Source organism: Pongo abelii, chromosome 23, assembly GCF_028885655.2.
Source record: "Pongo abelii isolate AG06213 chromosome 23, NHGRI_mPonAbe1-v2.0_pri, whole genome shotgun sequence".
In the NCBI taxonomy this organism is placed as follows: Eukaryota; Metazoa; Chordata; class Mammalia; order Primates; family Hominidae; genus Pongo; species Pongo abelii.
In genome coordinates, this window is record NC_085929.1 from 35,923,016 (window position 1) to 35,950,959 (window position 27,944).

A 27,944-nucleotide genomic window follows, 5' to 3' on the forward strand; every position below is an offset into this window, starting at 1 on the left:
AAGTTATAATTATTATATACTAGCCAATTCAATAGGTAACAATATTTACCTAATAGTAACGAAAGCAATGAATATGGATTATACCAAAAAGTACGCTAAATAAATGGCAAAGATGGTGAAAGGGGCAAAGGGATGTGTGACTGATCAAAAATAGTCATCTCAGCTGGATGTGGTGGCTCGTGCCTATAATCCCAGCACTTTGGGAGACTGAGGTGGGCGGAATGCTTGAGCCCAGGAGTTTGGGACCAGCCTGGGCAACATAGCGAGACCTCATCTCTACTTAAAAAAAAAAAAAAAATTAACTGGCCATGGTGGCCCGTGCCTGTAGTCCCAGAGGCTAAGATGGGAGGATAGCTTGAGTCTGAGAGTTTGAAGCTGCAGCAAACTATGATGAAGCCACTGCACTCCACCCTGGGCAACAGAGGGAGATCCTGTGTCAAATAAAATAAAGCTTCCCTGGGTGACCCTTACTTAGAAAAACCTACATTCATTCATTCATTGATCGAGATAGAGTCTTCTCTGTCGCCCAGGCTGGAGTGCAGTGGCACCATCTTGGCTCACTGCAACCTACACCTCTCAGGTTCAAGTGATTCTCCTGCCTCAGCCTCCCAAGTAGTTGGGACCACAGATGCGTGCCATCACGCCCGGCTAATTTTTGTATTTTTGGTAGAGACGTGGTTTTGCCATGTTGTCCAGGCAGGTCTCAATCTCCTGAGCTCAAGCAATCCACTAACCTCAGCCTCCCAAAGTGCTGGGATTACAGGTGTGAACCACAGCACCCAGCATCATCAGCATTATTTCTGTTGCAAGTGACCAAAACAGAATTAAACTAGTTTGAGCAAAATACTTACTAATGCGCTGCTGCTGATAAATATATTAGCTTACATAACCCCAAGGAGTTCAAGAAGGTTGAATCATAGCTGGGCGTGGTGGCTCATGCCTGTAATCCTAGCACTTTGGGAGTCCGAGGTGGACGGATCGCCTGAGGTCAGGAGTTCAAGACCACCCTGGCCAGCATCGTGAAACCCCGTCTCTACTTAAAGTGCAAAAATTAGCTGAGTGTGATGGTGCATGACTGTAATCCCAGCTACTTAGGAGGCTGAGGCAGGATAATCACTTGAACCTGGGAGGTGGAGGTTGCAGCAAGCTGAGATTGTGCCACTGTACTCCAGCCTGGGGGACAGAGTAAGACACTGTCTCAAAAAAAAAAAAAAAAAAAGAAGAAGGTTGAATTGCTTCAGGAATGGCTGGATCCAGGGGAACTCTCAAATGATGTTCCCCAGGAAGTTGTCACTCATTTCTCCATCTCTCAGCTGCTTCCTTTTCTGTCGGTTTTACTATCAGGCAGAACATCTCCATGTGGTCTCCAGAAGCTTTGGGCTTATATCCTACCAGGTTAGCAAACTCAGGGGAGAAAAAAGAACTCTTGTTCAATATTCCAGGAAAAGTCCAGGGTTTGATTCTCACTGGGCTGGTAGGGCCATATGATCCTCCTTGAGCCAATGCATGAGACACTGATGAGCTAGACAGAGTTCACCTGCTTATCCCTGGAGCTAGGGAATATGTCAGACCCCTCAGCCTGAAATTGAGAGTTTGAGAGGGGAGTTTCCCAAAGGAAAATAGAAGTACTCTTAGCAGGAGAAAAAGGAGTGGATGCTGGACTTTGCTAATAATAAATGTCCACAGTGGATGGAGTGCAGGTAGCAGAAGATCCAAAAGAATGATAATACCCAGTGTTAGCAGCTATGTAGAGAAACCTGAATTTTCTGGAGCTAATGCTTGGAATGAAAATCTTCCAGGAAGGCAATCTAACGAAATATGTCAAAAGCCTTAAAAGCTTAGTCTTTTTTTTTGAGACGGAATCTCACTCTATTGCCCAGGCTGGAGCGCAGTAGTGCGATCTTGGCTCACTGCAACCTCCACTGCCTGGGCTCAAGCAATTCTCCTGCCTCAGCCTCCCAAGTAGCTAGGATTACAGGCACCTGCCACCGCGCCCAGCTAATTTTTGTATTTTTAGTAGAGACGGGGTTTCACCATCTTGGCCAGGCTGGTCTTGAACTCCTGACCTCGTGATCCACCCACCTCAGCCTCCCAAAGTGCTGGGATTACAGGCGTGAGCCACCATGCCTGGCCTCAAGCTTAGATAGTCTTTAACCAAGGTATGCCACTTTGAATAATGTATCCTAAATAAATACTTAGGTATATACAGAAATATTCAAATATGAAATCTATGTACCTCAGTTTGGGTTATAATTTGGAACAACAGAAAATATACTGAATATACACTAATAGGAGACTGGCTAAATAAATTACATTTATATTAGTAAACATGTTAAAGCAAAAAATAAAACTAGTTTGTTTTTAATTTTTATTACTTTATTTTATTTTTCCATAAGTTATTGGGGAACAGGTGGTGTTTGGTTACATGAGTACATTTTTTAGTGGTGATTTGTGAGACTTTGGTGCACCCATCACCCAAGCAGTGTACACTGCACCATATTTGGAGTCTTTTATCCCTCGCCCCCTCCCACTCTTCCTTCCAAGTGCCCAAAGTCCATTGTATCATTCTTACGCCTTTGCGTCCTCATAGCTTAGCTCCCACATATCAGTAAGAACATACAATGTTTAGTTTTCCATTCCTGAGTTACTTCCCTTAGAATAATAGTCTCCAATCTCATCCAGGTCACTGCAAATGCTGTTAATACATTCCTTTTTATGGTTGAGTAGTATTCCATCATATATATATATATATATATATATATATATATATATATATATATATATTCACGCCTGTAATCCCAGCACTTTTGGGAGGCTGAGGCAGGCGGATCACCTGAGGTCAGGAGTTCAAGACCAGCCTGGCAAACACGGAGAAACCCTGTCTCTACCAAAAATACAAAATTTAGCCAGGCATGGTGACACATCTGTAATCCCAGTTACTTGGAAGGCTGAGGCAGGAGAATCACTTGAACCTGGGCGGCAGAAGTTGCAATGAGTGGAGATCACGCCACTGCACTCCAGCCTCAGCAACAGAGTGAGACTCTGTCTCAAAAAGTAATAATAATAAATGAATTAAAAATAAATAAAAATAAAAAAATAAAAAAGCCTCAATTAGGGCTGGGCACAGTGGGTCATGCCTATAATCCCAGCACTTGGGAGGCCGAGGCAGGTGGATCATCTGAGGTCAGGAGCTCAAGACCAGCCTGGCAAACATGGTGAAACCCTGTCTCTACCAGAAAATTTATACATTAGCCAGATGTGGTAATGTGCACCGGTACCAGGTCCCAGCTACTCAGGAGGTTGAGGCAGGAGAATCACTTGAAATCGGGCGGTGGAGGTTGCAGCGAGCTGAGATGGCGCCACTGCACTCCAGCCTGAGCAACAGAGCAAGACTCCATCTTTAAAAAAAGAGCCTCAATTAAAAAAAAATAGCTTCCATAAATTTGAAAGAATTGAAATCGTACAAAGTACATTCTCTGATCACACTAGAGTAAAACTAAAAGTTAATAACTAATCTGGGAAAGTCACAAATATGTGAAAACCAAACACTCCCAAATAACCAATGGGTCAAAGATAAAATCAGAGGGGAAATCAGAATATTTTCAGATGAATGAAAATGAAGATATAACATATGAAAACTTATGGTATGCAACTAAAACAATGCTTAGAGGGAAATTTAAAGTTGTAAATGTCTACATTTAAAAAGAAGAATGAGGCCAGGCACAGTGGCTCACGCCTGTAATCCCAGCACTTTGGGAGGCCGAGGCTGGAGGATCACTTGAGCCCAGGAGTTCTAGACCAGCTTGGGGAACATAGTGAGACCCCGTCACTACAAAATAAAAATTAAAAAATTAACTAGGCACAGTGGCGTGTGCCTGTAGTCCCAGCTACTTGGGAGGCTGAGGCAGGAGGGCTGCCAGAGTCCAGGAGTTCAAGACTGCAGTGAGCTACAATCGCACCACTGCACTCCAGCCTGGGTGAGAGAGCAAGACCCTGTCTCTAAATAAAGGAAAAGAAGAATGATCTCAAATCAATAACCTAAATTTCTACCTTAAGACATTGAAAAAAGAGCAAAGTAAACCCAAAGAAGGGTTAGAGTGGAAATTAATGAAATAGAGAATATAAAAATGACACAGAAAAATCAATGAAATTAAAAGTTAGGTATTGGCTGGACGCAGTGGCTCACACCTATAATCCCAGCACTTTGGGAGGCTGAGGAGGGTGGATCACCTGAGGTCAGGAGTTCAAGACCGGCCTGGCCAACATGGTGAAACTCCATCTCTACTAAAAATACAAAAATTAGCTGGGCGTGGTGGCGAGTGCCTGTAATCCCAGCTACTTGGGAGGCTGAGGCAGGAGAATTGTTTGAACCCAGGAGGCGGAGGTTGCAGTGAGCCAAGATTACACTCCAGCCTGGACGACAAGAGTGAAACTCTGTCTCAAAAAAAAAAAAAAAAAGGTCTTAAAAAGACCAACAAAATTGACAAACCTTTAGCTAGACTGACTAAGATAAAAGAAGAAAAGACTCAAATTACTAAAATCAAGAATAAAAGAGAAGGCATTAATGCCAACCTTACAGAAATAAAAGGAATTATAAGGCAATACTGTGAACAACTGCATGTCCACTGATTCAATAATTTAGATTAAATGCATAAATTCCTAGAAATATAAAAACTACTGAAACTGACTCAAGAAAAATGAGAAAATCTGGCCAAGTGGGGTGGCTCACACCTGTAATCCCAGCACTTTGGGAGGCCAAGGCAGGTGGATCACAAGGTCAGGAGATCAAGACCAGCCTGGCCAACATGGTGAAACCCTGTCTCTACTAAAAATACAAAAATTAGCCAGACGTGGTGGCACGTGCCTGTAATCCCAACTACTTGGGAGGCTGAGGCAGAAGAATCGCTTGAACTCAGGAGGCGGAGGTTACAGTGAGCCGAGGTCACGCCATTACACTCCAGCCTGGACAACAAGAGCGAAACTCTGTCTCAAAAAAAAAAAAAAAAAAAAAAAAAAATACAGTCTGGGCACAGTGGCTCATACCTGTAATCTCAGCACTTTGGGAGGCCAAGGCGGGCGGATCACGAGGTCAAGACCATCCTGGCCAACATGGGGAAACCTCATCTCTACTAAAAATACAAAAATTAGCTGGGTGGGTGTGGTGGCACGTGCCTGTAATCCCAGCTACTCAGGGGGCTGAGGCAGGAGAATCGCTTGAACCCAGGAGATGGAGGTTGCAGTGAGCCGAGATTGTGCCACTGCACAATCCAGCCTGGCGACAGTGGGAGACCCCATCTAAAAAAAATAAATAAATAAATAGCAAGCAAAAATTAGACAGGCATGGTGGGGTGAGTACTTCTAGTCCCAGTTACTCTGGAGGCTGAAGCAGTAGAATTGCTTGAACCTGGGAGGCAGAGGTGGCAGTGAGCCAAGACTGCACCACTGCACTCCAGCTTGGGCGACAGAGTGAGACTCTATCTCAAAAAAAAAAAAAAGAAAATCGGCTGGGCATGGTGGCTTACGCCTGTAATCCCAGCACTTTGGGAGGCTGAGGCAGGCGGATCACGAGGTCAGGAGATCGAGACCATCCTGGCTAACACGGTGAAACCCCGTCTCTATTGAAAATACAAAAAATTAGCCGGGCGGGGTGGCGGGCACCTGTAGTCCCAGCTACTGGAGAGCCTGAGGCAGGAGAATGGAGTGAACCCGGGAGGCGGAGCATGCAGTGAGCCGAGATAGCGCCACTGCAGTACAGCCTGGGTGAAAGAGCGAGACTCCATCTCAAAAAAACAAAAAAAAACAAAAAAAAAGGAAAGAAAATCAATTAATGTAATACACTACCTTATAGAATGAAGGGGAGCTGGGCATGATGACTCACACCTGTATTTCCAGGTACATGGGAGGCTGAGGTGGGAGAACTTCTTGAGCCCTGGAGTTCAAGGCTGCAGTGAGCTCTGATTGCACCACTGCACTCCAGCCTGGGTGACAGAGCAAAACCCTGTATCTAAAACAAAAAACACAAAACCAATGGTGAAAGGCTGAAAGCTATTTCCCTAAGATCAGGAACAAGACGGAGATGCCCACTTTCACAGTTGTATTCAACACAGTACTGGCAGTCCTAGCCAGAGAAATTAGGCAAGAAAAAGAAAAGGCATCCAAATTGGAAAGGAAGAAATAGAACTATCTCTATTTGCAGATGACATTATCACATATATAGAAAATCCCAAACAATCCACAGTAAACCCTTTTATTTATTTATTTATTTAGAGACCAAGGTCTCACTTTGTCCCCAAGACTGGAGTGCACCTGTGTGATCATAGCTCACTGTAGCCTCCAACTTCTGGGCTCATGTGATCCTCCTGCCTTTGCCTCCTGAGTAGCTGGGGCTACAATTATGCGCCACCACATCTGGCTAATTTTTAAATCTTATTTTTGTATAGACAGGGCTTCACTATATTGCCCAGACTGGCAGAAAAGTTTTTTTTAATTACTAGAGTTAATAAATGAATTCAGTAAAGCAGCAGGGGACAAAGTCAACACACAAAGAACAATTGTATGTCTACTCACCAACGATGAACAATCAGAAAAAGAAATTAAGAAAACAATTCTATTTATAATAGTATCAAAAATAATAAAATACCTAGGGATAAATTTAACCAAGGAGGCAAAAGGCTTATACACTAAGTTTCATTTAAATAGGACAGTGAATGTAAAAGTGTGATTAGCACAGGGCCTGACCCAAAATAGATGCTTAATGCCTATTCTCATCAGAGACACTGCTGAACGCCATAGAAAGGACAGAGTTGGCTACACCGAGAGGGACGAAGTTCCTTTGGAAGTCTGGCAGCCCTGCTCCTTCCTAGGGATAGGGTTTTGCTTAGCTTTGCGGAGTGATCAGCAAGAACACCCTTAAGTTTATGAAAAGGGTCTGTGGAGTTATTTGCAGAGAAAATAGTAAGGGGTAAGCTGGGAAGAAAATAAGGGAGAAACTAGAAGATACCAATAAATCAGGAATGTGGATGGCAGCTTTAAAAAGGCAAGGAACAGGCCTGACATGGTGGGTTCATGCCTATAATCCTAGCACTTTGGGAGGCCGAGGTAGGAAGATTGCTTGAGGCCAGGAGTTCAAGACTAGCCTGGGCAACATAGCAAGACCTTGTCTCTACAAAAGAAAAAAAAAATCTTTTAAAAAAATTGTAAAGGAAAAAAAAAAAGGCAAGGAACACAGGCTGAGTCCCAGGTACAAGAGAGCGACAGATGGGCTGCGGTCTGTGATATGCCCCAGAGTAAAATCTGCCAAAAGTCCGTGGACAATTCCAGCTGAGGAGGAAGCTTCTAGGTCCTCCCAAGCCAGTCCCTTTCCCCCTAATCTGCCCACCCTTGGCATGAATGGCTAAGTAGCTCATAGGGGAGGGATTGACCTGGGCTTTTTGCTTTTTTAAAATCCTCCTTAAAGCCAAGGGATTCTTTTGTTCAGTCTGCTTCTCTGGAAAGGGAAAATCTCTTCTGGAGGGTGACAGGCTCTGATATCCCCTGTCTAAGAAGAAAAGCCTCTTCCCAGCCCTCACAAGCCCTCTTTGAAATCTTGTCCTGGCTTCTGGAGATGAGCTTTTGTGCTGAGTCAGTTTGGCTGCCTTCCAGCCAAGAACAGAGAAGTGTAGGCTGCAATGCAGGGGCCATTGAACTATTTTTAAAAGGCTCTATTTCAATCTTATTCAGCACAGGCGGTGAGACACAAGGCCTGAAGGTGGACAGACCAGGGGGACAAAGTCCCAGGCAAGTAGGTCAGGGAAGAGACAAGATCTCGCTATGTGGAGAGAAAGAAGCACTTCGCTGGGCGCGGTGGCTCACGCCTGTAATCCCAGCACTTTGGGAGGCCGAAGCGGGCAGATCACAAGGTCAGGAGATCGAGACCATCCTGGCTAACATGGTGAAACCCCGTCTCTACTAAAAATATAAAAAATTAGCCGGGCATGGTGGTGGGCGCCTGTAATCCCAGCTACTCAGAAGGCTGAGGCAGGAGAACTGCGTGAACCGGGGGAGGTGGAGGCTGCAGTGAGCCGAGATCATGCCGCAGCACTCCAGCCTGGGCAACAGAGCGAGACTCCGTCTCAAAAAAAAAAAAGCACCCAGATGCTCATGCTGCTACCCAAGTGCAGAAGACAGGAGAAGACAGAGCGCTGCCCAGAGAATTTGGCCCTGTAGAGTCACCAAGAAAAATGAAGAAAGGGAAGGGAAGGGCAGAAAGTACAGTGCCTTCCATAAAGAGACCAGGGCAGCCTATACCCGGCGATCCTTGTTAAAAATACACTTCCTGGCTGGGCGTGGTGGCACACACCTGTAATCCCAGCACTTTGGGAGGCCAAGGTGGGTGGATCACCTGAGGTCAGGAGTTTGAGACCAGCCTGGCCAACACAGTGAAACCCCGTCTCTACTAAAAATACAAAATTAGCCGCACGCTTGTAATCCCAGCTCTTGGGAGGCTGAGGCAGGAGAATCACTTGAACCCAGGAGGTGGAGGTTGCAGTGAGCTGAGATCGTGCCATTGCACTCTAGCCTGGGCGACAGAGCAAGGCTCAAAAAATAAAAATAAAAAAATACACTTCCTTGGTGCATCTCAGGTCAATTGAGTCAGAATATTTGGAACGGGACTTGGGTGTGTTTCTAATCAGGTGCCAGGATGGGTGACTCCCACACAGGCTGAAGTTCGAGGACCTCTGAGCTACAGAGTACCTGCCTTTGCAATTCAAAGGACTGATGGGGACTGAGGGTAGCGGTGGTGATTTAACAGCCACCAAAGTTACCATTCTCTTCTCCTTGCTAGGCTCAGGTTTCTTTTCTTTTTCCGAATGGGGACTCACTATATTACCCAGGCTGGTCTTGAACTCCTGGGCTCAAGCAATCCTCCTGCCTCAGCCTTCTGAATGGCTTGGATTATAGGCATGAGCCACCACGCCCAGCAAGGATCAGGTTTTCATCCGTAAAATGAATGGCCCTGCTACGGGTAGGAATTTATTACTTAGCTCTTCCTCTGAAAATCCTTATCCCTGGGATACTCAGTGATTGGCAGAGAGACCTGGAGGAATAGCTTTTATACTGGAGGTCTGCATTATCCAAGGAAAATCAGTAAAAGTCCACTTAGGGGGAATATGCTTATGATGGGAACCAAGCTTAACAGCATGTTGTGGGGGGATAAAGTTTCATCAGGACAATCACAAAAAATAAAATGTGTTTCCTCTTGGAGTTAGCAAACTATATCTGCAACTACGTAATAATTCTCAAATATTTTTACATTTCTACATCTTTTTTTTTTTTCCAAGACGGAGTCTTGCTCTGTTGTCCAGGCTGGAGCGCAGTGGCATGATCTTGGCTCAGTGCAACCTCCGCCTCGGGGATTCAAGCAATTCTCCTGCCTCAGCCTCCCGAGTAGCTAGGATTACAGGCACGCACCACCATGCTCAGCTAATTTTTGTATTTTTAGTAGAGATGGGGTTTCACCATGTTGGCCAGGCTGGTCTTGAACTCCTGATCTCAGGTGATCCGCCCACCAGCCTCCCAAAGTGCTGATATTAAAGGCGTAAGCCACTGCGCCCAGCCCATCTTATTTTTTAAAATGAAGAATGGAGTACTGATGGTGGGGTCAAGATACACTTTTTGACAAAACTGTCCAAGAATAGTCTATGCCATACTTTACTTTGACTTGCAGGAGTATTACAAAGGAGGTAATTTTATGAACATTTTAAAGGTTGTTACCTATCTTCCCAAGACTTCTCTTAATCAAATCATTATATTTTGAGGCACTTTAGTCATTACCTTAAAGACTCTACTCAGGTTGGGCGTGGTGACTCATGCCTATAATCCTAGCACTTTGGGAGGCCGAGGTGAGAGGATCATTTGAGCCCAGGAGTTTGAGACCAGCCTGGGAAAAATAGTGGGATCCCGCCTCTACAAAAAATTTAAAAATTAGCCAGAAATGGTGGCACACACCTGTGGTCCCAGCTACTTGGAAGGCTGAGGCAGGAGGATCACTTGAACCCAGGAGAGGTTGAGGCTGCAGTGAGCTATGTTCGTGCCACTGTACTCCAGCCTGGACAACAGAGCAAGACCCTGTCTCAATAAAAAAAAAAAAATATTCTCCTCAAATGTTACCTGGTCTCACTCTACCATTGTCTCACTGTCCTGTATCTCTGTATGTGATTGATTCTCCAACACCACTCTCGCCATCTCCATGAAATCCTGTAAGACTTAGAATTACTCTCTGTGAAGTACAGTTGATCTCTGAACAACAGTTTGGACTCTGTGGGTCTATTATATGCAGATTTCTTTTTTTTACATTTTTTAGAGATAGGGTCTCGCATTGTTTCCCAGGCTGGAGTACAGTACAGGCACAATGAATAGCTCACTGCTACCTTGAACTCCTGGACTCGAGTCATCTGCCCACCTCAGCCTTCTGAGTAACTGGGACTATTGGTGCATACCACCACACCTGGCTAATTTTTAAATTTTTTTGTAGATACAGGGTCTCTCACTACATTGCCCAGGCTGGACCTGAACTCCTGGCCTCAACGGATCTTCCCGCCTTAGCTTCCCGAAGTACTAGGATTACAGTCATGAGTCCCTGCACAGATTTGTTCAATAAAAATAACAGTGGTGCCTGCCTCCCCCTCCACCTCCCCCACTTTTTCTGCCTCTGCCATCCTTGAGACACCAAGACCAACCCCTCCTCTTCCTTAGACTATTCAACCCTGAGACAGTATGTGAAGACCTTTATGGTGATCCACTTCTACTTAATAGTAGATATATATTTTCTTCCTTATGGCTTTCTTATTTATTTTTGAGACGGAGTCTCACTCTCGCCCAAGCTGGAGCGCAGGAGCATGATCTTGGCTTACTGCAACCTCTGCCTCACAGGTTCAAGTAATTCTGCCTCAGCCTCCTGAGTAGCTGGGACTACAGGCATGCACCACCACGCTTGGCTAATTTCCATGTTTTTAGTAGAGACAGGGTTTCACCATGTTGGCCAGGCTGGTCTGAAACTCCTGACCTCAAGTGATCCACCCGCCTTGGCCTCCCGAAGTGCTGGGATTACAGACGTGAGCCACTGCACCCAGGCCCCCTTGTGACTTTCCTTATAACATTTTCTTTTCTCTAGTTTACTGTATTGTAAGAATACAGTGTATAAGATACAAAATATATACTGAAAATATGTACTGACTGTTAGCAGTAAGTAACTACTAATAGCATACTACTGGTCAACAGCAGGCTATTAGTTAAGTTTTTAGGGAGTCAAAAGTTATACACGGATTTTTCAACTGTGCAGGGGCAGGGGGTGTTGGTGCCCCTAACCCCTGAGTTGTTCAAGGATCAACTGAGTTTGTCTTCTGTTTACACTGCACTGTCAGACATTTATAACATCCAACGATCAGAGACAATTTGTCCATCGGCAACCCTGACAGGACTAATGGGAAGAGCGGGTGGGGAGGGAAGAGCTTTTGCTTTTTGTGCTCTGCTGCCTTTGGCTTCTCCTACCACCTCTTAACAGCAGGAACTTGGGATAATAAATACAAGATCATGAGGACCTCACCCCCCCAAAGCAGAAATAGGGTGTGCATAGACAACAGGTAAGCATCTCTCTGCAGACTGGAATCTTTTTCCACTCTGCTTTTCTTGGCTGCTGAGAAAAAGTCTCTCTACAAATGCTTTTTCACACTGTGTCAACAGCTCCCATCTGCCCTTCCAGACTGCAAAGCCACCCCGCCAGGAACCACAGACAAAGGCCGCTGGTCAGGTGACGCTTTTTAATCGGCTGGTGTCTTTGGAGAATATCAAGAGTCACATGTGGGCCAGAGCAGAAAGAAGAAGCCCAGTGCTCAGGGTGAGGCCTTGGGGGAAACAACGGGCTGGGCGGGAGGTCAGCGATGGCTGAAGAATCCCTGAGGATGGTTGTATTTAAACGGCTTCATCCTGCTGGGACCCCTAGAGAAATAGGAGAATGGAGTAGTTAATAACACACCTTCTAGGCTGATAAAATAAATTATGGTTCATTCACACAAGGGAAAAAAAAAGAGGCAGAGTTACATGACAAAGAATGTTGTTGAGAAAAGCATACGGCAGAACAACATATAAGGTGCGATACTATTTTTGTAAAAATGTCTTTTTGTGCTTGCAAATGAGTGAACACAAACTTGGAAAGGCCCTCAGTGACAGTGGCACTTCGGGGACATAGCTTTGGGCACCTTCACTTTTTAGGATTGTTCCTTTTCTTATTTTTTGAGACAGAGTCTCTGTGTCGCCCAGGCTGGAGTGCAGTGGCGCGATCTCGGCTCACTGCAACCCCTGCTTCCCGGGTTCAAAGGATTTTTGTACCTCAGCCTCCCAAGTAGCTGGGATTACAGGCATGCACCACCACGCCTGGGTTTAGGTTGAGGTTTAGTTTAGGTTTTGCCATGTTGGCCAGGCTGGTGGAACTCCTGGCCTCAGGTCTCTTGCTGCCCATGCCAGCACTCTGCATCCTGGCCGGAGAGCCTTGCCTCTCACATCTACCGGCCATAGAGTTAACTGGATCTGAGTCACGAAGGAGCACCTTCCCAGAATGCTGACAGAGGAGCTCAGCCTGGAGACACAACAAAGCCCTTCAAGAATGGGGTCCTTTGGCCGGGAGGTGGAAGTTGCAGTGAGCCGAGATTGTGCTACTACACTCCAGCCTGGGAGACAGAATGAGACTCCGTCTCAAAAAAAAAAAAAGAAAAAAGAAAAAGAAATGGGTCCTTTGGGAACCACTGGAGAAGAGGAAATCAATGCTGGCCATGTGAGAGTTCCCACCCTGGCAATGTGCTAGAGTGGGCTGGGCAGGTGGGAAGAGCTGAGGTCTTACACAAGCCCTCTCGGGAGAGCAAGTCCTAGAAGGTGCCAGCATCTGGCCACCAGCTCCACCTCCCAGCAGCCACTCAGAGCTGGAACTGGTTATTATGAGACAACACAATGAACCAGGCCAGTGGAGGTGTCAGATGAGGTGAAAGGATGCTGGGACTGCTTCTAGGGGCTGGAACTGGCTGTCTGAGAACAAGGTGAGGGAGAGGTAAATCACTGTTTAGACTGACAGGGAACAGAGAACAAGGTGAGGGAGAGGTAAGGCACTGCTTAGACTGACAGGGAACAGAGAACAAGGTGAGGGAGAGGTAAGGCACTGTTTGACAGGGAACAAGGAGGGACGTTCTGATTAGAAACAGATGATCACTCCTCTTCCTTCCCAAACACTGCTCCTCCCCAACCTCACTCAGAAGGGAAGGGACGCCTGAGCAGTGAAATCTACAGTTTTGAAACTGACTCTTAAAAGAACATGAGTTAGGGGCTGAAAGGGAAATAAAGGATCCAAAACGGAAGAGAAAGGAAAAGTAGCTGGAAGTGCCATGAGCCCAGACACTCTTGAGTACCAAGCTGTCAGGAACTGCTGGCATTTTCCGAGTCCCAGTCCAGTGCCAGGACTTTATATGAATTACTTCTGCTTCATCATGAGCTAGAAGGTATTACTTTCACCACTTCTGTCTTTAGAAAATGGGGGTCGGGCACAATGGCTCACGCCTGTAATCCCAGAACTTTGGGAGGCTGAGGCAAGCTGATCACTTGAGCCTAGGAGTTTGAGACCAGCCTGGCTAATATGGTGAAACCCCATCTCTACAAAAAAATTTAAAAATTAGTTGCGTGTGGCGGTGCATGCCTGTGGTCCCAGCTACTAGGGAGGCTGAGGTAGATGGACTGTTTGAGCCCCAGAGGTCAAGACTGCAAGGCTACAGTGGGCTATGATCATGCTGCTGCACTCCAGTCTGGGCGAGAGAATAAGACCGTGTCTCAAAGAAAAGGAAAGAAAAAAAAAAAAAAGCTGGGGAAGGGCTCAGAGCTAAGCAGAAGTGACTCTTCTAAGGTCAGCGGCAAAACAGAGATCTGCACTCCTATCTGTCTTACTTTGAAGCTGGTTCCTTCTGTGCCACCTGACTGCCTAAGCTGTGATTCTCACTGACAGGACAGTACCCTAGAAAGACCACAGCAGACTCCCTGGGGACAGGCGAGGATGCACACAGTTTAAAAAGCTTATTTGGACAGTAAAAAGCAAACAAACTCTATTGTTTTCCACAGAAAGTATAGAAAATAAAGTTCAGCCAAATCCTCTTGGCTCAGACCTGGCACTAACACCTTCAGGAGGTGTTAGTGAAAAACAGGTGGACCAGAGTGATAGGCACGGGCTGCAGGGGAAGTTTCAGGAAGGAAGAAGCAAGCTCTCCCCAGAAAATCTGGCTCTGATCTCCGCCCCACATCACCGTGAGAAGTCACCAGAGCCCCAGCCCTCCCCTCACCTGAAGAGCCGCAGACACATCTTCTCCTGGGGAAATTCCTTGGGCCCCTCCACACTGTCGTCGTGGCTCTCGGTCTCCAGGTAAACATCCAGCAGCACACACAGCCGCTGCAGCTGGTTGGTCAACAGCTGGTGGCTGGGCCAAGGGCCACACAGCTCCTTGTAGCACACATTGACTTCGCCCTCCATGGCCTGTGTGATGGGAAAGCCAGGATCTCAGCACTACCTTCCTGCGTGTGGGGGACCATGCTGGCTGGGCTTCCATCCCTGGATGGGCTCGAGCACTGATGCCTCTGCAGGGGCTGGGCCAGAGGCTAGGCCATCAGATCAAGCTAGACTGGCTTGTCCTCAGGCCCCCTCATCAAGACAATGAGGTCCTCCTGATTCTGACCCATAGCTTTCCCTGCCTCATATGCCCACAGCCAGGAAAACGGAGGTGTGCAGGGAAGGAGTCTCAAAATAAGACCTAAGTCAGAAGATGTTGGTTAAAAATGTGTTCCGTGGCACATTTGATTTAGTAGCAGCAATGCTGATTAACAGCTGCAGTGATGTCATTCCTCATGTCATTCCAGTGCTTCTATAATGCTTCAGAGCTTATTCACATTTTTTATAGGAGCCCAAGCCAATAACCTTTCAAGGTAGGTATTTCTCCTTACTCTCTAAGTGGGGAAACCTGTGGACCCCAAGGAAGGCAAGTAGGTCTGGGCTCTTTCCCCTATTACACCACACAAGCTCCAGCAAATTCTACAAATCCTGGCACAACCTTCTGTTCTGGGAATTAAGGCAGTGCCCAAGCCCTCAGCTGCAGTGGGTTCTGCCACGGCCACCTCCCCCGGGAGCTCTGCCTGCTCCTCCTGTCATCCCCAGCTGGGTCTTACCCGAATGTTGTCATCGTTGCTGTTGGTTTTCTCCCCTTTCCAGTTCAAACAAAGCTGGAAAATAGGTGGGATGGAGGAGTAGCCAGGGTTCAACACCACAGCGGCCTGCAGTTTGGCTGGGAAGAGAGGAGAGAGGGGAAATGCTCAGTTCTAAGACCCAGCTTGCCAGCCATGGCAGCCTCCCCACTGCACCCCTGAGGCTAGCTCAGATGTCTCCTATTAATCTGAATGCTGCAGAGTATGTTCTGGTACCAACTGTTCCAGAATGTCCTAAGTGGAATTGCCAGCTTGCAGAATGTGAGGTCCTATAATTGGTCTCTCCAAGGACTTTGACATATTTACTGTGCCACAAAGCTGCGGACTCCCCAGAGTCTGGTCCACCTTGGCTCTCTCCATGAGTTCTATTTGCTACTTTGATAGAAGTGTAATAGTCATTTCTTTATTTGCCAGCAAGCTAAGGTTTTCTCCATGTGAAAGCTTACTAATTTTTCAACAATATTGTGTATCAACTGTCACATCAAATATATTTTCTCTATTTTCTTCATTTGATTTTTACATACTTTGTTACATAAAATTCTTTACACTAGCCAACATGTAGAGAGTCCTTACTGTATCCCAGGCACTGTGCTAAACCCTCTAGACACATTTTATTTCATCCTAACAATAATTCTATGAGTTAGGTACTATTATCCTCATCCTCATTTTACACAAAAAGAAACAGGCTCTGACAGAAACTTCCCTACCATCAAATAGTTGGAAAGTAGCAGTGCTGAGTTTAGCCAGAACTGGCTGATATCAAAGCTGTGTTCATAATCATTAAACAAAATATTTGTGTTTTTGAACATACTCATTTGTTCTCTGGTGAAAGCCTTTGCCTTTTTCAACAGGAAGACATTTATCTTCTCAAGTGGGATAGGTATGCCATTCCTTTTTAGTTATTTTTGGGGGGGAGACTTTAATTCTCTGACCACTAGTTATTCAAATAACAGAGGAGAGGAGAGGAGAGGTTAACATAATTCTTCCCTATCAGTCAGAACATTAATTAAAAGTTGTGGCTGGCGCGGTGGCTCACGCCTGTAATCCCAGCACTTTGGGAGGCCGAGGCTGGCGGATCACGAGATCAGGAGATCGAGACCACCCTAGCTAACACGGTGAAACCCCGTCTCTACTAAAAATACAAAAAAGTAGCTGGGCATGGTGGCGGGCGACTGTAGTCCCAGCTATTCAGGAGGCTGAGGCAGGAGAATCGCTTGAATCCAGGAGGTGGAGCTTGCAGTGAGCAGAGATCGTGCCACTGCACTCCAGCCTGGGTGACAGAGCAAGACTCTGTCTCAAAAAAAAAAATAAGGTTGCTTTACCTCCCCCTGTCCCCCAAAAAGTGCGTTCTGGACTGGGCATGGTGGGTCACGCCTATAATCCCAGCACTTTGGGAGGCAGAAGTGGGTGGATCACTTGAGGTCAGGACCAGCCCAGCCAACATAGTGAAATCCCATCTCTAGTAAAAATACAAAAATTAGCCAGGCCTAGTGGGACATGCTTGTAATCCCAGCTGCTTAGGAGGCCAAGGCGGGAGGGTCACTTGGACCTGGTAAGGTGGAGGTTGCAGTGAGCTGAGATCATGCCACTGTACTCCAGCCTACGCAACAAAGCATGACTCCGTCTCAAAATAAATAAATAAAAAGTGCTTTCTGGCCAGGCATTGTGGTTCACGCCTGTAATCCCAGCACAATGGCAGGCTGAGGCAGAAGGATGGTTTGAAGCCAGAAGTTTAAGACCAGCCTGGTCAACATAGCAAGACCTCATCCCTATAAACAATTAAATAAATAAAAAATAAAAATAAAATAAAAAGTATTTTCTTTCTCTGCTGCTGTATTGCTTCTGTCCTAACAATCAGCATAAATTTCTGGATTTATCTCTGTTCACCAGTTGTTTTTTTTTTTTTTTTTTTTTTTTTTTTTTTTGAGACAGTCTCACTCTTGTTACCAAGGCTGGAGTGCAATGGCCTGATCTCAGCTCACTGCAACCTCCGCCTCTCAAGTTCAAGCGATTCTCCTGCCTCAGCCTCCCAAGTAGCTGGAATTACAGGCATGCGCCACCGCTCCCAGCTAATTTTTGTATTTTTAGTAGAGATGGGGTTTTACCATCTTGGCCAGGCTGGTCTTGAACTCCTGACCTCATGATCCACCCCCCTCCACCTAAAAGTGCTGGGATTACAGGCGTGTGCCACCACGCCCAGGCTGTTCACCAATTTTTAAATTCACACTACAGAAAGTTTCCAAATGGATCTGCTGTAAAATGACTGAAGAATTTTTTTTTTTTTTTTTTTTTTGAGACGGAGACTCGCACTGTCGCCCAGGCTGGAGTGCAGTGGCGCCATCTCAGCTCACTGCAAGCTCCGCCTCCCAGGTTCACGCCATTCTCCTGCCTCAGCCTCTCGAGTAGCTGGGACTACAGGCGCCCGCCACCAAGCCCAGCTAATTTTTTGTATTTTTAGTAGAGACGGGCTTTCACCATGTTAGCCAGGATGGTCTCCATCTCCTGACCTCGTGATCTGCCCGCCTCAGCTTCCCAAAGTGCTGGGATTACAGCCCTGAGCCACCGCGCCCGACCATGACTGAAGAATTATATTTGCAATTGTTGCCCACTTATTCGTCTAAATTTTGCTTTGCAATTTCACAATGCACTCAAATGAAAAAATATATATATATATTTTTTGAGACGGAGTCTTGCTCTGTCGCCCAGGCTGGAGTGCAGTGGCTCGATCTTGGCTCACTGCAAGCTCCGCCTTCCGGATTCACGCCATTCTCCTGCCTCAGCCTCCCAAGTAGCTGGAACTACAGGCGCCCGCCACCATGCCCGGCTAACTTTTTGTATTTTTTGGTAGAGACGGGGTTTCACCATATTAGCCAGGTTGATCTCGATCTCCTGACCTCGTGATCTGCCCGCCTCGGCCTCCCAAAGTGCTGGGATTACAGGCGTGTACCACCACACCTGGCCTCAAATGAAAATTTTAATGATCACATTCATTCCATGTATGAATCTAGAATACTTATGGTCTTTCCAAGCTTTCATCAGCTCAGCCAGAAAGCAGAAGTGATCTCTTCTAATGAGGTCCCCTCTTTTGGGCTTGTAAATTTCTTGGACTGAATATTTTGTGACCTTTCAAAACAGTACCAGCACACCTCATTTTATTGTGCTTCACTTTATCATGCTTTTTACAAACTGAAGGTTAAGTGGCAACTCTGCCTTGAACGAGTCTAATGGCACCATTTTCTCAACAGTATGTGCTCCCTTCATGTCTCTGTCACATTTTGGTAATTCTTGCAATATTTCAAATTTTTTCATTATCATTGTAGCTGTTTGGGTGATTCCATGATCAGTGATCTTCGATGTTACCATTGTAATTGTTTAGGGGCGCCATGAACTGCAATATAGAAGATGGCAAACTTCGGCCGGGTGCGGTGGCTCAAGCCTGTAATCCCAGCACTTTGGGAGGCCGAGGCGGGTAGATCACTTGAGGTCAGGAGTTCAACATCAGCCTGTCCAACATGGTGAAACCCTGCCTCTACTAAAAATACGAAAAATTAGCTGGACGTGGTGGTATGCACCTGTAGTTCCTGCTACTAGGGAGGCTGAGGCAGGAGAATTGCTTGAACCCAGGAGACAGAAGTTGCAGTGAGCCAAGATTGCGGTGCTGCACTCCAGCCTGGGTGACAGAGACTCCGTCTTAAAAAAATTTTTAAAAAGATGGCAAACTTCACTGATAAATGCTGTGTGTGTTCTTACTGACCAAGAAGAAGATCTGTCTCTTTCTCCTTAGGCTTCCCTATTCCCTGAGACACAATATTGAAATTAGGACAATTAATAACCCTACAACAGCCTGGAAGTGTTCAAATGAAAGGAAGAGTTGTACATCTTTCACTTTAAATCAGAAGCTAGAAATGATTACACTCAGGGAGGAAGACATGTTGAAAACCGAGATGGGCCAAATGCTAAGTCCCTTGAAGCCAAAGGGCCAAGCAGAAAGAAATTAAAAGTGCTTGAAGGAAATTAAAAGTGGCACTCTAGTAAATACATGAATGATAAGAAAGCAAAACAGCCACTGATATGGAGAAAGTTTTAGTGGTCTGAATAGAAGATCAAACCAGCCACAACATTCCCTTAAGCCCAAAGCCTAAACCAGAGCAAGGCCCTAACTCTCTTCAATTCTATGAAGGCTGAGAGATGTGAGGGAAGCTGTGGAACAAAAGTCTGAAGCTAGCAGAGGTTGGTTCATGAGGTGTAAGGAAAGAAGTCATCTCCATGACATAAAATTGCAAGGCAAAGCCGCAACTGCTGATATAGAAGCTACAGCAAGTTAATAAGACGATCTAGCTAAGATCACTGAAGAAGATAGCTACACTAAATTATAGATATATATATGTATATGTGTGTATATATATGTGTGTGTATATATGTGTGTGTGTGTATACATATATATATATTTTTTTTTTTTTTTCTTTTTTTTTGAGACACAGTTTCACTCTGTCGCCCAGGCTGGAGTGCAGTGGCACGATATTGCCTCCTGCAACCTCCACCTCCTGGGTTCAAGTGATTCTCGTGCCCCAGCCTCCCCAGTAGCTGGGATTCCAGGCACCCACCACCATGCCCAGCTAATTTTTGTATTATTAGTAGAGACGCAGTTTTGCCATGTTGGCCAGGTTGGCTCGAACTCTTGACCTCAAGTGATCCGCCCGCCCTCAGCCTCCCAAAGTGCTGGGATTACAGGTATGAGCCACCACGCCCAGCCTAAGCAATACATTTTCTTTTTTTTTTTTTTTACATGGAGTCTCACTCTGTCACCCAGGCTGGAGTGCAGTGGCATAACCTCAGCTCACTGCAATCTCCGCCCCCTGGGCTCAAGCAGTTCTCCTGCCTCAGCCTCCCGAGTAGCTAGAACTACAGGCATGTGCCACCACGCCCCAGCTAATTTTTGTATTTTTAGTAGAGATTGGTTTCACTATGTTGGCCAGGCTAGTCTCAAACTCCTGACCTCAAGTGATCCACCCGCCTCAGCCTTCCAAAGTGCTGGAATTAACAGGTGTGAGCCACTTTTCTGGCCAACAATAGATTTTCCATGTAGATGAAATGGTCTTCTATCGGAATAAGACACTATCTAGGACTTCAGAGCTAGAGAGAAGTCAATGCCTGGCTTCAAAGCTTCAAAGGGTAAGCTGAGTTTCTTGTTAGACTGATACAGCTGGTGACTTTAAGTTGAAACCAATGCTCATTTACCATTCCAAAAATCCTAGGGCCATTAAGAATTATGCTAAGTCTACTCTGCCTGTGCTCTATAAATGGAACAAAGCCTGGATGACAGCACATCTGTTTACAGCATGGTTTACTGAATTATTTTAAGCCCACTGCTGAGACCTGCTCATTGACAATGTACCTAGTCACTCAAAAGCACTGATGGGGGTGTACAAGGAGATAAATATTTTCATGCCTAATAAAACATCCATTCTGCAGCTCATGGATCAAGGAGTCATTCTGACTTTCAAGTCGTATTATTTAAGACATACATTTTGTAAGGTTATAACTGCCATAAACAGTGATTCCTCTGATGGATCTAGGCAAAGTAAATCGAAAACCTGGAAAGGATTCACCATTCTAGATGCCATTAAGAACATTTGTGATTCATGGGAGGAGGTCAAAATATCAACACTAACAGAAGTTTGGAAGAAACTGATTCCAACCATCATGACTTTGAGGACTTCAAGACTTCTGTGGAGGAAGTAACTGCAGATGTGGTGGGAATAGCAACATAACTATTATAAAGTAGAAGTGGAGCCTAAAGACGTGACTGAATTGCTGCAATCTCATGATACAATTTTAACAAATGAGGAGCTGCTCCTGATGAATGAACAAAGAAAACGGTTTCCTGAGATAGAATCTACTCCTGGGAAGATGCTATGAACATTGCTGAAATTATAACAAAGGATTTAGAATATTACGTAAACTTAGTTGATAAAGCAGCGGGAGGGTTGTAGAGGACTGACTTCAATTCTGAAAGAAGTTCCACCATGGGTAAACTGCTATCAAGCAGCATCACATGCTATAGAGAAATCTTTCATGAAAGGAAGAGTCAACCGATGCAACAAACTTTGTTGTTGTCTTATTTTAAGAAATTCTCACAGACACACCAACCTTCAGCAACCATGACTTGGATCAGTCAGCAGCCATCCACACTAAGGCAAGACCTCCACCAGCAAAAAGATCACGATTCATTGAAGACTCAGATGATCACTAGTATTTTTCAGCAATAGAGGTGGTTTTTGTTTTGTTTTGTTTTTTGAGACAGGGTCTCTCTCTTTCACCCAGGCTGGAGTGCAGTGGCACAATCTCGGCTCACTATAACCTCTGCCTCCCAGATTCAAGATTCTTTTGCCTCAAGGACAATTGTTCTGACTAGCTGGGACTGCAGGTGTGTGCCACCATACCTTGTTAATTTTTGTATTTTAGTAGAGACGGGGTTTCACCATGTTGCCCAGGCTGGTCTCAATCTCTTGGACTCAAGTGATCTGCCTGCCTCGGCCTCCCAAAGCGCTGGGATTACAGGGATGAGCCACTGCACCTGGCCTAATAAAGTATTTTTATTTATTTTTTGAGACAGTGTCTCGCTCTATCACCCAGGCTGGAGTGCAGTGGTGCGATCTTGGCTGACTTCAACCTCCACCTCCCGGGTTCGAGCAATTCTCCTGCCTCAGACTCCCAAGTAGCTGAGATTACAGGTGCCCATCATCAACCCTGGCTAACTTTTGTATTTTCAGTAGAGAGAGGGTTTCGCTATGTTGGCCAGGCTGGTCTTGAACTCCTGACCTCAAATGATCCTCCCACCTCAGCCTCCCAAAGTGCTGGGATTACAGGCGTGGGCCACTGTGCCCAGCCCATAAAGTACTTTTATTTATTTATTTATTTATTTCTTTTTGAGACAGAGTCTCTGTCACCCAGGCTGGAGTGCAGTGGCGCGATCTCGGCTCACTGCAAGCTCCGCCTCCCGGGTTCACGCCATTCTTCTGCCTCAGCCTCTCCAAGTAACTGGGACTACAGGCGCCCGCCACCACGCCCAGCTAATTTTTTGTATTTTTAGTAGAGACAGGGTTTCACCATGGTTTCGATCTCCTGACCTCGTGATCCGCCCGCCTCGGCCTCTCAAAGTGCTGGGATTACAGACGTGAGCCACCGTGCCCAGCCAGTACTTTTAAATTAAGGTATATATATTGTTTTTTTTGTTTTTTTTTTTTTTGAGATAGAGTCTTGCTCTGTCTCTCCCAGGCTGGAGTGCAGTGGCACAATCTTGGCTCATTGTAACCTCCACCTCCTGGGTTCAAGCAATTCTCCTGCCTCAGCCTCCTGAGTAGCTGGGACTACAGGTGCATGCCACCATGCCCAGCTAATTTTTGTATTTTTAGTAGAGACAGGGTTTCACTATGTTGGCCAGGCTGGTCTCGAACTCCTGACCTCAGGTGATCCGCCCGCCTCAGCCTCCCAGAGTGCTGGGATTACAGGCATGAGCCACTATGCCTGGCTGTATATTGTTTTTTAAAAACTTGATGCTATTGTACACTTAGACTATAGTGCAAACATAACTTTTATATGTACTGGGAAACCAAAAAATTTGTGTCACCTACTTTATTGCGAAGTCTGCTTTATTGTGGTAGTCTGCAACTGAACCTGCAATATCTCTGAGGTATGCCTGTACTTTATGTTGTTTAGGGATGAGGTAAAAGGAAGACCGGGTGTAGTGGTTCATGCCTGCAATCCCAGCACTTTGGGAGGCCGAGTTGGGAGGATCACTTAAACCTAGGAGTTCGAGACTAGCCTGGGCAACAAAGCAAGACCTTATCTCTACTACAAAAAAATAAATAAATAAAAATAAAAAAAAATTAGCCAGGCATGGTGGTGCACATTTGCAGCCCCAGCTACTCAAGAGGCTAAGGTAAGGGAATGACTGGAGCCCGGGCAGTTGAGGCTGCAGTGAGCCATGACTGAGCCACTGTACTCCAGTCTAGGCAACAGAGCAAGACCCTGTCTCAAAAAATAAATTAAGTTAAATTAAATTTTACAAGGGGAGAGCCCAGGCATGATGGCTCATGCCTACAATCCCAGCACTTTGGGATAAAGGCCAGGAGTTTGAGACCAGGCTTGGCAACATAGTAAGAACTTGCCTCTACAAAAAAACAAAAACAAAATCAAAAATCAAAATCTTAGCCGAGCATGGTAGCATACCTGTAGTCGCAGCTACTCAGGGAGCTAAGGTGGAAGGATTGCTTGAGTCCAGGAGTTCAAGATTGCAGTGAGCTATGATTGTGCCACTGCACTCCAGCCTGGGCGACAAAGCAAGACCTTATCTCTAATTAAAAAAAAAAAAAAAAAGTGTGTGGTGGGGAAAGGATGGAAAGCAAATGCATAAAATCCAAATAGTGGTCACTTATTAGGAGAAAGGGAATAAAGTGGGATAGGGAGGCCTCAACTGTATCTGTAATATTCAGTTTCTTCAGAATTTTTTTTTAAAAGACATGAAGAATAGAAAGAGAACAAAGTTGGGTAGTGAGGACAGAAATTCTGATACCAAAGAGTTCAGCCCTTCCTTACAGTTCTGGAACTGTCTTAGAACTACAGACAACTTTCCTCAGCTCAGCACCAAGTCTTGGGAGTGTCAGATCCCACGGGCAGTGCCAGGCTTGCTGCGGCTTGGGTGGGACAACAGCACAACAGCCCAAACACAACATCCCAGGACTTCAGCAGGGAGCCCTGGCAGAGTCAGATGCCAGAAGAGGTGTGAAGAATCAGAGCTTTCGATGCCTCTAAAGTGAGTGCATGGACTGCAGAAGAGGGAGGGAAGCCCTGTGACCCTGCCCTTTACAACCTGAGGGTGACACCTCAGCCCTGTTATGAAGAGGGAGAAGGAGGAGATGTCCGGTACTAGAAAGTGGTGAAGGAAAGAGCAAAGAGCTCAGGCTCAGCACTCAGACTGGGCTTGCAACTAAGCCCGAATTTCCTCCTGTGTAAAATGGAAATGACAGCACCACCCCTAAGACTGCAGTGAGGGTTCAGTAAGACACAGCGTGTGTGTGACTGTGTTGCAGAATGAGTCCCTGCTGAACAGGCTCTCAAGATCATTATTATCTGTTAAGTCCTTGCAGCAGGACTCCAGGATCTTCTGCTTTCTTTGGGCAACCCCCGAGAATGTTTGATTCTTGGCAGCGCCCTTTGTCCAGAACCCCTGTAATCAGCAGAGCAATTACCTGTGCCCCTTTCGATGAGCGCCATGTAGTAGAGATTGGTGTCCCCAGCCAGTCCTGCATCCACAATGTCTTTGGTGAAATGCAGCTCCTAGAAGAGGTACCACAGACAAGAAGTGAACTGCTGGCTCCTCTGGTTAAATCCCTTGCCCTTCCAGTGAGGTGGCAGGAGCTGAAAGGTGACATGGTCCTGCAATCCTCAGGACAGTAAGGGTAACTTGTCACTCCTTCACCTACCATGTAATCCTCATGGGCAATTGTCACCCATTTCACCAGGTGAGAGACAACCTTGGCAGGGAAGAGGTACTGGCAATCACTGGTAACTGGCACAATGCCATGTTCTAAAAGAAAACAAGACAGGTGACGTCACAGGTAGAAATCAGGTGCCACAGATGAGTAACTAGCATCCTCCTGGGGCTCTGTGAAGGGCTTAGATGGCCCGGCCAGCTATCCTGGTATACCTGGTACTCAGGAAGTACCCAGGTCAACACGTGCGAGGAATGCAAGCATGTCAACCTGACCTTCACCCAGTGCTATGTGCTTGTGGCCAGATCCAGTGCCAGCACTTATGGTGCTTTCTCTTTAATGCAAATGATAGCCTGCCAAAGAAAAACCCCTACAGTCAGAACTAGGGAGGGTGCCCCTGCAGCAGTGACCGTTAATTAGATCAAATAGCCTAGAGGCCTGTGTTTTCATAGCTGACCTTGATGGAGGAAACAACTGAAGTGTTGTGTGTCAGGGAGAAGAGCCAGAGAACTGCTCCAGGGTAAATTCCTGCTGGCATTTCAATAAGCAAATATGCCAACACAGTAAGTACTGTCCAGAACGACAAGCTCCCTACCTTCGGACAAAACAAACTCAGCAATGCTGATGGGGAGCATGGCCCGATGGACAAACATCAGTGCTCTGGAGAGATCGGCAGCCATGTGGAGTCTAAGAACTGGTGGGGAGTGGTCTCCAGATGTGTCCTGGAAACCCAATGCCTTTCCTGACAGAGACTCTTTTTTTAATTTATTTTTTACTTTTTATTTTGAGATGTAGTCTCACTTTGTTGCCCAGGCTGGAATACAGTGATGCGATCTCAGCTCACTGCAACTTCCGCCTCTCAGGTTCAAGCAATTCTCCTGCTTCAGCCTCCTGAGTAGCTGGGAATACAGGTGCACACCACCATGCCCAGCTAATTTTTGTATTTTTAGTAGAGACGGAGTTTCACCATGTTGGCAGGCTGGTCTTTAACTCTTGACCTCAAGTGATCTGTCTGCCTTGGCCTCCTAAAGTGCTATGATTACAGGCAAGGGCCACTGCGCCTGGCCCAGAGACTCTTTTAGATCAGAAAAATCTTGACCCCATCCCCCTGCCACCCTAAGTACCTTGAACATGGTAAGCATTTGACAGCCATTTACTGAGTGAATAAACTAAAAGAAGCCCCCAAATGCCACCACCGAAGTCAGTGGCTCATCATTATCACTTGGGAGCTTAGAAGAAAACACAGGCTCAGCCTCACCCTGGGGAACACGAGGTCAGTAGGCCTTGGGGAAGGGATATGCGAGTTCCTCCCTGGATATTCAAATAAGCTGACTGTGAGCCACAGAGCCAGGGGCAGGGGTTCATTGTGCTCAGTTCTTCCCCCAGCACTATGCTCAGTGCCTGGCATGAATCAGGATCTCATTAAATATGTGTCCAGTGCACGTCAAAATCTGCAATGCATGACCTAGGATAAGCTGCCCCTGACCAGTCGACAAACTTGTGCCACCCAATGGCTCTGGGCCTCCTCTGTGAGGCAGGACAGCACTGATGGCTCTAAGGGGGAGCTCAGTCCTCTGCCTGGACAGGCCTGGAGCTCTCCCCAGTGGCTCTGCCAAGATGCCCACTCCGTAAAGCCAGGAATCCAGGTCTTGTATTTGTCATCAGGATTCAAGTTTTGAGTGAAAGGCTAAGTTGTTGTTGTCCGTATGTTGTCTGAGTGACTCTTAAACCACCGCCCCATCATCAGCTTACCTAGGGATGCAAACTGTTTGTGGAGGGCCAGGCGGGACTGCACCCTGGTCTTCAGAAGTTTCATAGTGGTTTCCATGTGGCTGGCGCTCAGCGAGTGGTCAGCAATCACTGTTTGCTGTGAGTGACAATGAGACACACACACGTGGCTCCCCTATCCCTTCTTCCAAGCACCTCACCTGCCTGCGGCAGCCTGGATTATCCATGCCCCAAGATGGGTACCCTTTAGACATGGCAGGGTTTGTCTGCTATGACAGGCCAGACGTTGAGTCCTGGCAGAAACAACACAATATGCTGGGTTCTTGAGAAGCTGTGTCCAACTCCTGAGGAAAGGCAGGCTTCTGCTAAGGGGCCAGGCCCCCTGGATTTCTGCTCATGCCTCATATTTGGCACTTGCACACAAGAACAAGGGCAGCAGAGCCTGCAGCCATGAGTCCCAGAGCAAGGACTGAAGTTACCTGGGTCAAGAAGGCTACTAGGCTCAGAGAAAAGGCAAAACGTACCTGAACTCTTGTAAGTCTAAGCCATTTTAGTGTCCTGAGTGGATAAAAGACAGGTCACAGCCCTGAGGGGACACATTCTGCGAGTTCAAAACTCCAAAGGCCATGACAGGCCTTTCTTTTTTTTTGAGACGGAGTTTTGCTCTTGTTGCCCAGGCTGGAGTGCAGTGGCATGTTCTCAGCTCACCAAAACCTCTGCCTCCCTGGTTCAAGTGATTCTCCTGCCTCAGCCTCCTGAATAGCTGGGATTATAGGAACGTGACACCACACCCGCTAATTTTTTGTATTTTTAGTAGAGACAGGGTTTCATCATGTTGGCCAGGCTGGTCTCGAACTCCTGACCTCAGGTGATCCACCTGCCTCAGCCTCCCAAAGTACAAGGATTATAGGCGTGAGCCACCACGCCTGGCCTGGCCTTTCTAGAGTCTATACAGGAAGAGAGGAGGTAAGCTCCTCAGCCAACTAGATGAGATCAGCGTACAGACCTGGGGCTGCTCTTTGGGGAAGTGGAGGCCACCCAGCTTCTGTACCCACAAATAGGGGTGACCTAGCTCAAGTACATAGTCGCTCAAAGTCAGGATGCTGCAGAAAAGAAGATAAATAAAATTGTGCTGTAAGTCATTTCTGCTGTGGTCCCAGGATACAGCCTCCTCCCATCCTCTCACACCCCACAAACCAGCCAGTCCTGCAGGTTTGGCCATGTTCACAGCCAGGCGGCTGGCAAAGCCCTTCAACTTTTGTCAGTTCCCTATTGTGAATTTCATCTCTCTCAAATTCACTTTCCTCTTATTCCTTTTCTTCTTGCAGCCTTCAACTTATAAGCAAATATCAAATACAAAGGCAGTGTACTAATGTCTTTATTGGTCTAACAATTAAGAAAATATTTTAAAAATTAATCCTCGGATAATTAAAATGTCAAACATTTTTATTGTATCAC

General features: G+C 46.2%; 1 protein-coding gene across 12 annotated transcripts in view; it reads right to left on the reverse strand.

Moving 5' to 3' along the window:
* Positions 1–11,784: 11,784 nt before the first annotated feature.
* The window catches only part of THOC5 (THO complex subunit 5), a 48,987-nt gene continuing 32,827 nt past the window's right edge, over positions 11,785–27,944 (reverse strand). For 11 of the 12 annotated variants that reach the window (XM_054542970.2, XM_063722725.1, XM_054542971.2 and 8 more), the window contains 7 exons: positions 27,493–27,589; positions 26,511–26,625; positions 24,750–24,853; positions 24,516–24,603; positions 15,229–15,344; positions 14,352–14,542; positions 11,785–11,976 (listed from right to left, as the gene is read on the reverse strand). In XM_054542970.2, the coding sequence (XP_054398945.2) occupies positions 11,913–11,976; positions 14,352–14,542; positions 15,229–15,344; positions 24,516–24,603; positions 24,750–24,853; positions 26,511–26,625; positions 27,493–27,589 (775 nt within the window). In that variant the 3' untranslated portion in view covers positions 11,785–11,912. 12 annotated transcript variants of the gene reach the window in all.